General features: G+C 35.8%; 2 protein-coding genes and 1 non-coding gene across 3 annotated transcripts; 2 read left to right on the top strand and 1 right to left on the bottom strand.

The window, feature by feature from the left end:
* The first annotated feature begins 789 nt into the window (after positions 1 to 789).
* LOC148767354 (serine/threonine-protein kinase RIPK-like) lies at positions 790 to 3,024 on the top strand. The gene is made up of 5 exons (XM_088823801.1): positions 790 to 1,288; positions 1,411 to 1,546; positions 1,833 to 1,969; positions 2,056 to 2,179; positions 2,327 to 3,024. The coding sequence occupies exons 1-5, from the start codon at positions 911 to 913 to the stop codon at positions 2,839 to 2,841; spliced, it is 1,290 nt and encodes a 429-aa protein (XP_088679927.1). The 5' UTR covers positions 790 to 910; the 3' UTR covers positions 2,842 to 3,024.
* A 1,965-nt stretch (positions 3,025 to 4,989) lies between these two features.
* LOC105970859 (uncharacterized) lies at positions 4,990 to 7,347 on the top strand. The gene is made up of 5 exons (XM_012995682.2): positions 4,990 to 5,301; positions 5,412 to 5,462; positions 5,554 to 5,613; positions 6,937 to 7,008; positions 7,107 to 7,347. The coding sequence occupies exons 1-5, from the start codon at positions 5,133 to 5,135 to the stop codon at positions 7,142 to 7,144; spliced, it is 390 nt and encodes a 129-aa protein (XP_012851136.2). The 5' UTR covers positions 4,990 to 5,132; the 3' UTR covers positions 7,145 to 7,347.
* Positions 7,348 to 7,586: 239 nt separating this feature from the next.
* TRNAS-GCU (transfer RNA serine (anticodon GCU)) lies at positions 7,587 to 7,668 on the bottom strand. Its single transcript has one exon. It is a non-coding gene; the product is annotated as a tRNA-Ser (tRNA).
* Positions 7,669 to 12,480: the final 4,812 nt, after the last annotated feature.

The raw sequence follows: 12,480 nt of genomic DNA, 5'->3' as shown, positions 1-12,480 counted from the left end.
AACTAGCTTCTAAACCCGCTTTCATAAAGTCGTGGTTGCGGTAAACAGCGTTTTCTGGCAAAGCCTCTTCCGCCGTACCCAAGAAAGTCAACAGCCAGCAGCCAACTCATTTTCTATTCAAACCAAATTTGTATGACTTCATGACTTTTTTTTTGGCTTCCACACGAAAGTCCATATACACACACACACATACATACACATTATGCATACATACATTATACATACGGTGTATACGAATTTAATTTTCTTTTTCCAATATAATATCCCAGTTGGTAGATTAATATATACTAACAGTCCGTTTGATTAAATTTATTTTAAACAGTTGATAAACTCGAATGCATGATAAGTTATTTCAAGAGCTGATAAGTTGTTACGTCTTATTCTTAGAATAATCTTTAAATGTCTGTACAATGAGTTTATAAGCTAATTTTACTAATTATAAGATCTTAACAGCTCTCGAACAACGTTTTTCTTTTTTAATATTAAGATTTTTTTAATGAATTACCAAACACTTATTACCGGCCAGCTTATAAGCTTCACCAAATACCCTCTAAAATCTTAGAAAAAAAATACATATTTAATTTTAATTAAAACTACGAACATAGTCAAATGAAAATACCTAAAATTAGGAAGGGAGATTAGTAATATAAACAATAATTTTATATATTGCACTATTATTACTTGGTCCACGTATACATATAAAAAAATATTAATATAATAAACAAAATTACACCAAATGAAATCTCCATCAACTCTTATAAAAAGGAGCTGCAGGCCTCTCCCACCTCCATATCTCTTAGAGAGAGAAAGTAGAGAGAGAGAGAGAGAGAGCATTTGTATATTCGAATATCAATTCTTGAATTTCTCCATATATATATAAAACCTTCAAAAAGAAAAAGAAAAGAAATTAATGGCAGTGAAGAAGAAGATGAAATGGCAAGAGTTCTTTCCGGGCTGCTTCAAGCCCGAGAGCCCGAAACCGACTAAGAAGAAGCTTATCTACAAGCAATCTTCCTTCCCGAGGATTTCTCTTTCCGATTTAAGCGGGTCAACCCTATCCGAAGACCTGTCCATTTCTCTAGCCGGGTCAAATCTGCACGTGTTCACACTCCAGGAGCTGAAGGTGATAACCCAGAACTTCTCTTCCAGTAACTTCCTCGGCGAAGGCGGGTTCGGGCCGGTTCACAAGGGCTTCATTGACGATAAGCTCCGGCCCGGTTTGAAGGCCCAGCCCGTTGCTGTGAAGCTCCTGGATTTGGATGGTACACAAGGTCACAGAGAATGGCTGGTACGTATCTATACAATTATAATAAATATATTTTTTTTTATTATTTCTTTACATTATTATGATTGATTTAATTGTCTAAATTTTTTTTTTTTTTTAATTTAATTGTTCGTGAAATTAAACAGACAGAGGTGATTTTTCTTGGGCAATTAAGGCATGCACATTTGGTGAAGCTGATTGGATACTGTTGCGAAGAAGAACATAGGCTTCTTGTATATGAATACATGCCCAGGGGTAGTTTGGAGAATCAGCTCTTTAGAAGTAAGCTTTCCAAAAAGTCAACTATTTTGTTTTGTCTTGAATTAAATTGACTCTCTTTTTTTTGGATGTGCTAACTAATAATTGTCAATGAAATTTGTTCAACAAAAAAGGTTGTCTTGTGTAGACTTGGTTTTTGCTGACGTGTATATATATATAAATAAATAACTGTCACGCTGAATCAATCAATTATCATACTTTATTGATTTGGTAACAACTGCCAAATAATTTGATTTTTAATTTATTCAGGATTAATAATTTTTTTTATTTTCTTTTTTGTAATTTTTAGGATTTTCGGCTTCACTTCCATGGTCGACAAGGATCAAAATCGCGCTCGGAGCGGCAAAAGGACTCGCGTTTCTACACGAGGCTGAAAAGCCCGTGATATACCGCGATTTCAAGGCTTCGAACATTTTGCTGGACTCGGTAAGTTCGAATTTTGCATCTTTAATTTATTTTCATCCCTATATTTATCTATTTTGTATAGGGATCTCATATTTTTTATTTTGTAGGATTACACTGCCAAACTCTCGGATTTCGGGCTTGCGAAAGATGGCCCGGAAGGAGACGACACGCACGTCTCGACTCGAGTAATGGGCACTCACGGTTACGCCGCACCTGAATACATCATGACAGGTACTTCAAATACTCGATTTCTAGCTCTAATTTTTTTTTTTTTTTACGTTTTGATTGGTTTCAGTTTCGGTTTCGGTTTTGACTATTACAAGAAAAAAAAAACAATAAAAATCATAAATTGATAAAAAAGAAAATGTCATTTTGCAGGTCATTTGACAGCGGCAAGCGACGTGTACAGTTTCGGAGTGCTCCTATTGGAGCTGCTAACGGGCCGGAAATCGGTAGACAAAACCCGGCCCCACAGAGAACAGAACCTCGCAGAATGGGCCCGGCCCATGCTGAAGAATCCACGTAAACTAAGCCGAGTAATGGATCCACGGCTCGAAGGCCAATACTCCGAGTTAGGAGCTCAAAAAACGGCTGAATTAGCTTACCAATGCTTGAGCCACCGGCCGAAGCTGAGGCCGACGATGAGTGAAGTTATCAAAGTGCTGGAGCCGTTAAAAGATCTCGACGACATGCAATTCGGGACCTTCTTTTTCGCCGTTTCGACCGACAGCGATCCACATTCGCAGAAGGAAAAGGAATATTCCGATCCGAAGAAGGAGAGCGGCCAGTACCACCAGAAACACCGACTCCACGAAGGACAAAACAAATTCGGCACAAAATCTCCCAAATCGCCACTCTCGTTCACCGAGAGTGCTCCGCAAATGAACAGATAATCAAAATTTTAACACTAAAATCCATAAACTTGTGTATATATAGAAGATTCAACACACACACACTTTTTGTTTGATTAATTTTAATTTTCTTTTTTTATTTTTGTTAATTTTTTATTTTTATTTTTTCAAGTGTAATTGAAATGAGGTAATTCAAGATTGATTGTTTTTTTCTTTTGGGAAAAACTGGCATTCCAAGATTATAGTAATAAGAAATACAGCTAAGCACATAGAACAAAATCTCATCAAATAAATTATTCGCTGTTTAAATTTAGATATTATAATTCACCTATGAAATGGTTTGTTTTGACTTTGGTGGAGTCACGATCAGTGAAACTAGCCAAATGGAATATATATAATTCAATGTTATTGAAGGTATCAATTATTTGGAGCGTGGTATTGTGGACTACATAAAGCTGTTTGTACCGTTCATTTGATGCTACATTCCATAAAATACATTTCATGATTATTAATCGTTGATCTGCACATAATTACATAAACTTATATATATATATATATATATATATATATATATATATATATATTGGGCCAACCCAATGGGCCTACAATTTTCTTTATCTAACGGCCCACGAACCCAATATTTAAGATTACTATCACCGATGCTCAATCACCTTCAAGTAAGGTTTGGGCCTGACAATCTCAACTAAGCTATAAATAAAAGTTTGAACTCATTCCTTAAGGTACGTCTTATTAACTGAACAATACTACAATGGCTGCGGCTATACTCATTCCACTTGTGCAAGACCAAATAAAAGAAAGATTCCAAAAGATTCTATTTTATTAAGATGGAATGACAAGTATGCCCATAAATTAAATTGGCTTTTTTTTTTCTCATGTAAGACCAAAAACAAATAATGAGAAAAAAGCAAAAATCGACACCAAGGTGTCGAAAAACTATGCTACAAATCGACACTTAAGCGTCGAATTTCATAGGTAAAAATCGACATTGACATGTCGAATTTGTAGCACAAATTCAAATGTCGAATTTAATACCTCAAAATCGACATCTAAATGTCGAATTTTATACCTCAAAATCGACATCTAATGTCGATTTTTACCTGTAAAATTCGACCTGTACATGTCGAATTCGTTTGCGCGGGATTTTTTTTGGAAAATCGATATTCTAGCTAAAAAAATCCATAAATGCATACATTCTTGGGTTCTTCCATCGTAGAATCTTCTATTTTGATGTCTTCTGACTCCATACTTGCCATCTTTGTAAGATTTGTTGAGTTTTGATTATTTTGAATTTCTAGGTTTTGTGTTAATGGAGGAGGAAGGAGAAAGGTCTTGTGAGTTTTGGAAGATGGAGAAGATGATAGTTGGTCTTGTGGTTTTGTGGTCTTGTGATAGGATTTTTTGTGTTTTTGAATTTTTGGTCTTGCATATTTGGAATTTTTTATTTTTTTAATAAATAAAGGTATTATAGTATTTATACATTGAAAATTTTAATTTGGTCTTGCACAAGTGGAATTAGTCTTGCATATAGCCGCAACCTACTACAATATTTATTCTCTGGACTATTTCTATGATCAGCACGTCTAACTTGAGCGTTGGAGGGGTTTCCGCCGGATCAACCCCCGACTTAGTTCACGTGTTCTATGACTGCAGGTATCTCAAGGTCATCAAGCTCGTGAGCCAGTGATCAACTCTGCTCTTCCAGCTCATCCTACTTCAACACTCTAAGGTGATCTAACTTTAGCATCATCACACATATATATATATATATATATATATATATATATTATAATAAAAAATACATGTGAAATAAAAAAATAAATTTAACTTTTATTTTTGATTCAGTTACTTTTTATTATCATATAAATAAAATTAATATTACGTAAAAAAAATGAGCTGGGGAGCTCGTCAGACTCGACTCGAGCTCGCTAAATTTGACTTAATTAGCTTCAGCTCGAACTCGATTTGCTTACACCTTATGTTGGTTTATCAAAATAATTGAGGAAATTAGCCCATCAAAGTCTAAATACACTTTGGGCCTAAAAACAATATAATTTGGGCCCTCATCGCTTTTTAGGCTTGTTAGAATTAAAGTTCTTTCCTTTTTTTTTTGTTTTTTTTTTTTGGACAAATATTATAATTCTAATTCTTATTGGTTTGAATTTCTATACTCATTCCTTTTCTGTTTTCTCTCTTTTAGAAATAAAAAATAAAAATCGAGCTGCAAAAATATATATAAATTCCGTAGCTCCACAAACAAAAAGGCAAACACCTCTAAAACCCTGGTAAAGCTAAAACCAAAGCCAAAAGCGAAGATGACTTCACATGAAACCGGCGCAAGTATGGTTCCCGTCGCAGAGGGATCCACCGGTGCCGGACCTTCCACCGCCACCGATCTCACGACGCTGCCGCCGCCGCAGTCCGCCAAGAAGGGGAAGGTGTTCGAGATCAAAAAGTGGAACGCCGTCTCGCTCTGGGCTTGGGGTATATGACTTACATTGAATCTATTACGCGTTTATATTCGAATTGCTGATGCTCTGATTGTAATAAATAATAATTTCACGACATTGTAGCCCTAATTATTTGATTTGCAGATATCGTGGTGGATAATTGTGCGATTTGCAGGAACCACATCATGGATCTCTGTAAGTATTTTTTTATCTGGTTTCTAATTAATTTTTTTTTTTTGTTTCAGTTCGATCTGTTTGATTAATTGTTTCTTAATGTTGAAATTAGGCATCGAGTGTCAGGCTAATCAAGCTAGTGCCACCAGCGAGGAATGCACTGTTGCTTGGGGTATGTTACTGAGCTGAATTCATAATTATTTTTTAATTTATTTATTTGTTTTAATTCAATTTTCTGTTATTTGATTAATTTTTATTTTAGTGTCTGACATTTTTATTCTTCTATTATTTAAGTAGTTCCAAAATCTCTATATTTTCCATTCATACTTTATCAGAATAACGTTACTTCGATTTTGAGTAGAATTCGTCGTCTTGTAGTAACTGGTTTGTATGTGTTAACCATGGAATCCGTGTCGTCTCTATGCTAAGATATTATTGGATTATCGGGTTGTCAATAGTTATCGTTAATACTTGTGTATTTTGAGATGCAGAGCTGAAGGCTAATCTCTTTAAGCAATTATATAGATATATAACCGAACTTGATTAATATAGCTAGTTTGTGGAACTATTTGTTTAGCTTTCGCAAGTCATTAATTTAATTTGGGTTTATTTTTCCTAATTTATTGTTATCTAGTTAGCAAGTTTTCCTTTTACTGAAAAGTAAATTTTAATTTCATATAAGATGGTGGAAGTTAGCTATTCTAAAGATTGAATCTCAATTATCAGAAGTGATTGCACTAATTTGCGATAAGTAGGTCAACGCCTAATGCTTGTCTCGTCTTTCCTCTTTTAGACTGATATTCACCTTTGGTTTGCTGCCTGTTTGTTCTGGATATAGCTCTTACAACTATTGATCAACAAAGCAGAAAATTGCAAAATTAAGGGTTCCCACAAAATTCATTGATATCGTCTGAAGGATCTGTATAATATAATCGTAACACTTTCTTCGTCACAAGATATCGTTACAGTTGCGCTAATGGCTTTTCTGGTTTAGTATACCACCGAACTATTTTGGTTTTGTGTAAGCAAGAAGCCTTTCTGTTATGTTTTTTGGTTGTTCTAGCAGTTTATTAATAAGTATCGATGAAACTACCTATAATATTATCCGAGAAATTGAAACTATTCTAGCTGTTTTACTGATTATTGTTATCACGGGTATCTTTTATAGCTGCAAAATACCTAAAAATTGGATGTTGTTTACAAGATTGTTACCCACTATTATCTTAGTAACATGGTCTAACGAGTAACAACACTATTTTCACGACGGAAAAAATGGCCTATTTTAGTAACTTGGCAGTTTATATCCTACCTTGTTCTATAGAAATTCTGGAAAGTATGTTGTTTTTTAATGTAAATTCGAGCAGTGCCTTGAGTGTATATATATGCCTTCTGCTATTTTCTCACTCTTGTGAACCTATTTTGTTGTCAATTTATTAGTTGCGATTGATTTCTCTTTCTTTGACCGAATTTTTCTCGTTTTTTAAAATTTTGATAGGAGTTTGCAACCATGCGTTCCACTTCCACTGTATTAGCAGGTGGCTTAAGACTCGTCAAGTTTGCCCTCTTGGTAAGTATATTCTGCTGTGGAGCAAAATTTTAAACAATCATACAATCATATGTATATATAAATAAATATATCTCACATATTGGCGATATTTTTTGCAGATAACAGCGAGTGGGAGTTTCAGAAGTACGGTCACTAGAGTCGTTGTTAGAGAATACACAAGGGGGGCAATTGTCAAGAAAATAGTTGGCCTATTTGTACAAATACTCTAATGCTTTCCCCTTTACCTATTGTTCCTATTGAGGCATTTTTTTTTGTTGCTGTTGCTAGTTATCTCTTCTCTTTAATGCATCCCTACTAATTCTGAATTGTTGTGTTTATTTAGCGTGGTGTGTTTCATTATTTGATTTATCGCGTATGGTATTCAATCTTAATTCGAAGCAAAACGGGCTTGGAAATTGCTGCATACTTGATTAAAATCCTTTGAACAGTCGTCAGAAGCAAGAATTTGAGAAAGTATTGCAATATTTACGAATGCTGCCATCTTCAACGTCAAACCTTCTTATGTAGTGCAACAAAAAAAAAATGGTAATACTAATAATCCCAAACAAAACTAGAAGTTTGCCAAAAATATATATGATCGTCGCCTGAGAGATTCGAACTCTCGCGGGGAAACCCCATGTACTTAGCAGGCACACGCCTTAACCACTCGGCCAAAGCGACGATGAATGATAAAGAATTCCAAGACAAGTATATCAACGTGGTAATGCTTCATGTTGGAATGGATTAAGGTCATATGTGATGTCATGGTGAAATCACATGCCAGTTTCTTGTTTCATTCTATTAATGGAATTTGGAAACAGGAATCAGATATGGTTAGTATAATGCCCATTATCCTTGCTGGCACTCACATCTTTTGCAAACAATAATATAATTACAAGAAATGAGTTTATAACTCATCTTTTTCATAATATATCCCATTTAATCATTGCTTGGGACCATAATTATTTCATTGCAATACCTCCACATGTGAACTCTGCAACTAGTTGAGTTACATCAGTAATTTATCTCCTTTTGAATATAAAGGTAAAATATTGAAGTCCATGATTTCGTAATTTATAACTTAGCCAAACATGCTCTCATTAAGTTTGAGCATGCGATTTATAAACGATTGCGATGAGAAGATTCAGTATCACCCGTCAATCCCAACAAAACTATACTAGTATTAATTGATCACACTCCTCTCTTGGTCTCGCATTTATTCTTGGCTCTAGGCTATTTATTAGATATTAAAAAAAAAAAAAAAAAAAAAAAAAAAAAAAAAAAAAAAAAAAAAAAAAAAAGAATGAAAAAATCACGTTGTTTGATGATGAATTAAGGGGCAATCCGTTACATGTGTTTGTCATACACTAAAATTTGGTGCAAAAGCGTTCACCTCGGAAATATAAAACGTGGACTGCAATCCAAATAATGATATTCAAACCGCGTGGGTGGGGCTTGGAAAGAGCTAATTGCAAATACCTCCCCCGTGTAATCTCTAATTGCCAAATACCCCCCTGTCAAAAAAAAAGTCACCAACGCCCCCCTGTGTAACCAAAGTCAATGCATCTAGACCCCTGAAGGCAAATCGTGTCTCTCACTCGCGGGCTCTGCGAATTTTTATGTTATTTCTAGGGTGAAATGTCATAAATACCCCTGTATAAATAAATAAAAAATCCGAGTGGTCAAATTATAAATAACTATAATTTATAGGACCAAATTGTAAATTTTAAAATTTCCAAAATTGCAATAAGGGACAAAAATTGAAGATTTTTTCGGATCTTCTTTGTTTCACTCCGCCGCCCACCTCCCTGCCCGGAAAAACTTCGGCATCACCGCCGCCTTCTCGCCCGTCTAGCACCACCGCCGCCTTCTGGACCGTCGAGAACCACCGTCGCTCTCTGGCCTGTCTCGCACCACCGCCACCCCTGCCGCGTGCCTCAGCAGCTGCTGCCGCCCGTCGGCGAACGAACACAGATGCGCCAGTAGACAGAACACAAGCTCCGTCGTCCTCTTCTCCGGCGGGTTTCTCAACTCCATCTCTACCAGCTCGAAAACCGCCCCCGCCTCCACTATCTTCGTCTTGCTTCTTCCCAACTTACAGGTTTCTGTAAGGATCTGGATCGCCGCTCTCGTCGCCGCCGGCGAGATATTAATCCTCAGAAACTCCACCATTTTTTCAAAAAAGTCTGTATCTAAACCCTCGATGAGATTATAATTCGCAACTTCGATTACGTTTTTCAAGACTGAAAGAGCTTGGGTATTCAAACCCGTGTTTTCCGCGTCGATGGTAAGAACCCAACCAGAGATAGAAAATATAAAAAATATGAAAAATAGAAAATCTTTTAATACAACAATACATGTTTAATTTCTGTTAATATTTTACAATTTCAAAATTATTAATAAATAATGTTTATAAAATTAAAAATAACTACACAAAAATTAAAAATAATTGTCTAATAAAATTTGGTTTAATTAAATTAATACAGAGTTAAGAAAATTTTAACAAATAAATATGTACAATATATATTTTACTAATTGCTGAAAAACCCGTAGGGTATTTGTGTCATTTCACTTTTAGTCAATGCCTAAAAACACAGAGGGGGCTGTGAGTTTTGAAATTGATTACACGAGGGGGCGTTGGTGAGTTTTTTTTTGACAGGGGGGTATTTGCCAATTAGAGATTACACAAGGGAGGTATTTGCAATTAGCTCGGCTTGGAAATTAATAACTCAACAACCTAACAAAAAAAACAAAAAAACTAATCAAAGAGCAGAAATGCGGGCATGCGTATTTTCTGCCTCATTTTCTAATTAATTAATTATTTATTTATTTATTTCTAAATTAGTTTTCTTTGCTGGAATGGCGCCTCCATCTGCGCTTCTGTCATTATTAAGTTTTTATTTTAGTGTAATTAATAGTAATTAATTACATCCGCAGTTCAAATATAGTATTATCCAACAAAAATGTATTTATGATTTTATGTAAATCAATAGTCTAAGATCACAGGATTAATTAATTATCAAAAAAAAATAAAAAATCACAAGATTAATTCACTTAGCAACCCAACACGTACCTTCAATAAATATAGCCGTTGCGGCTGATAGTGATGCTTAGTTAACTTCGTACTACACTAATTAAATGTGCCATAAATACCCTCGATGGTGATATTTTTCAACAACCCATGCCATTGTGTTATATTTTTCGTGTTTGCGGTTTAATTTATAATAACTGTTTGTGTTATATTTTTCGTTTGATAATTTATTAAGTTTATTTTAATGGAAATTTTCACTTTCAACTTAATTCTTGCATAATAGTTTGCAAATCGTACGAGAAATGTAAATCACACTACGCTAATCAAGTGTGACAATCTTCACTTAGCAATCGTTGGCAAGCAATTTTGAACGTTAATTGACATAAGTTTACTTGCTCCAACCATGAGACCATCACTTGCGATAAATTTATTTTATTTGTTTTAGTTGGATTTGTTCCTTCTGTATTTTAACTTGCAAATTCAGATTAAACATCAATAAACACGTGTCCTATCAAATTCGCATAATTGCATCTTACCTAAAATTCAAATTCCCCAGGCCAACATGTCTCCGGCGGCCATGCTCGTCGAATCATGCACATCCTGATTTCTGTTATGCCAAGCTTTCCAACTCAAGATTACCGCAAGCTCAACTTCGTCACTAGAACACTTTCCCATTAACTGTTCGAGCCATGTCGAGTAGTTAGAAATCTCTGGATCAAGACAAGATTTGTCAAAAGGTGGAGCGCTCCAAATACTATCCATCCCCTTACATACACTGATCACATGCATAATTGTTTCATTCGTAATACCACACCGAATACATGCAGCACTATTACTTACTCTTCTCCGATATAATTCATGCGCTGTTGGTAAAATTCCATTACACGCCCGCCACACAAAAATACGAACTTTTGGGGGAAGTTTCATATTCCAAATAAGATTCCATTGTTTTCTCTCCACTCCACTTCCAGAACCATTAGCCCCACCATTAACATGATGAATAGCTGCAAATGTATTAATGTAACATGATTTGACATCAAAATTCCCATTCCGGGAGTAGTGCCAGACATAACGATCTTCCGCTTCAAAGTTACCTATCGGAATTCGCCAAATCCTTTCTTTATCAACTTTGCCAAAACTCTTTCGCGAGGAATACAATAGGGCAAAGTTTTATGTCCGACAAGATACGACGAGACCTTTTCCAGATTCATGGCGTCCTCCAAACGCTGGCACTATAAAGGTGAATTTTGACGCTGCATTTCCAGTCGGCAAAAATCTCTATAATGTCGCTATAGTAGCAAGGGATTCAAATGGTGAGTGTGTTTGGTGGAGTCGACGACAATTCCTTGGACGTCCAAGACCAGTTGAGGGCGAAGCTAGGGCAGCTTTACATGCGATCATGACGGCCAAAGAGAAGGCATGGCCATCGGTAATTTTCGAAGGAGACTGCCTTGAAGTGATCAGTGCACTTAAGTGTGATGAAGAGAGTTTCTCGACGTACGGCGCTTTGATTCAGGAATGTCGTAGTGTCCTTAATTGCTTTGATAATCATTCGTTCTCTTTTGTGAAACGAAATGGGAATAAAATAGCCCATTGTCTAGCAGCATCTGTAATCGGTAGGGAAGGGGATAGTCTCCCAACTCTTTTGGCCCAAGATGCCTAATTATAATTCTACATTTTATCAAAAAAAAAAAAAAAAAAATTCAAATTTTACCTATCTAATTTATTTTTAGGGATTATTTGACAAACCCCCCTCATATGCAATTTGTGATTAGTAGGGGTCCAATTTTTTTTTCTCTTTTTGAGATAAGTCCAAAATATTTTTTAATTAGCCTTAAATAATATATATCACTATAATACCCTTAATCCAAACTATACAACCCTAATTACCCGTCTTTTTTCTGCAGATAGCCACCCCTGACTTTTCTCTCTCACGCAGCCCCTCCCCTCGCCTTTTCCCTCTCACGGTCGCTGCCGCTCCTCCTCTAGCTTTTCTTTCTCACTGTCGCCGCCACCGCCCCCGCCCCTCCCCTCGATTTTCAATCTCACTGTCGGCGCCGCCCCTCTATTATCTCTCCATTTATGCCACAACCTGGAGAAAGGTCGAGGAGTTAGCGGTGGAGGAAGGCGGTTTTTCTGGTCTGAACGTGAACCAATAGAGGCTTCTATAAATTGTTCTCGTGTTAGGGTTTGGAGTGATATTTATTTCACACTTGTGGCTATTGAGATTCGTATCTCGTAAGTAGTTCATTTGTGCATATTATTTTTTGTAATTCTGCAATTGTCTTTGAATCTTGTCTATTTTAGTAATTCATGTGTTCTGGTGTTAAAAACACTATATGAGTTGATAATTTTTCTTCTTATACATGTTATTGTGGTAACTAATGGTGTATGTTTACTCAATCCTATGTATTAGTGGTTTTTGTTTTTGTTTCTACGTGACAGAGTATGGACATATAAGA

The sequence above is a fragment of the Erythranthe guttata genome, chromosome 10, assembly GCF_056151865.1.
Source record: "Erythranthe guttata isolate IM_541 chromosome 10, IM_541, whole genome shotgun sequence".
Classification (NCBI taxonomy): Eukaryota; Viridiplantae; Streptophyta; class Magnoliopsida; order Lamiales; family Phrymaceae; genus Erythranthe; species Erythranthe guttata.
Note: the sequence above shows the minus strand (reverse complement) of the source record. Positions and strands in the feature narration are given on the sequence as shown.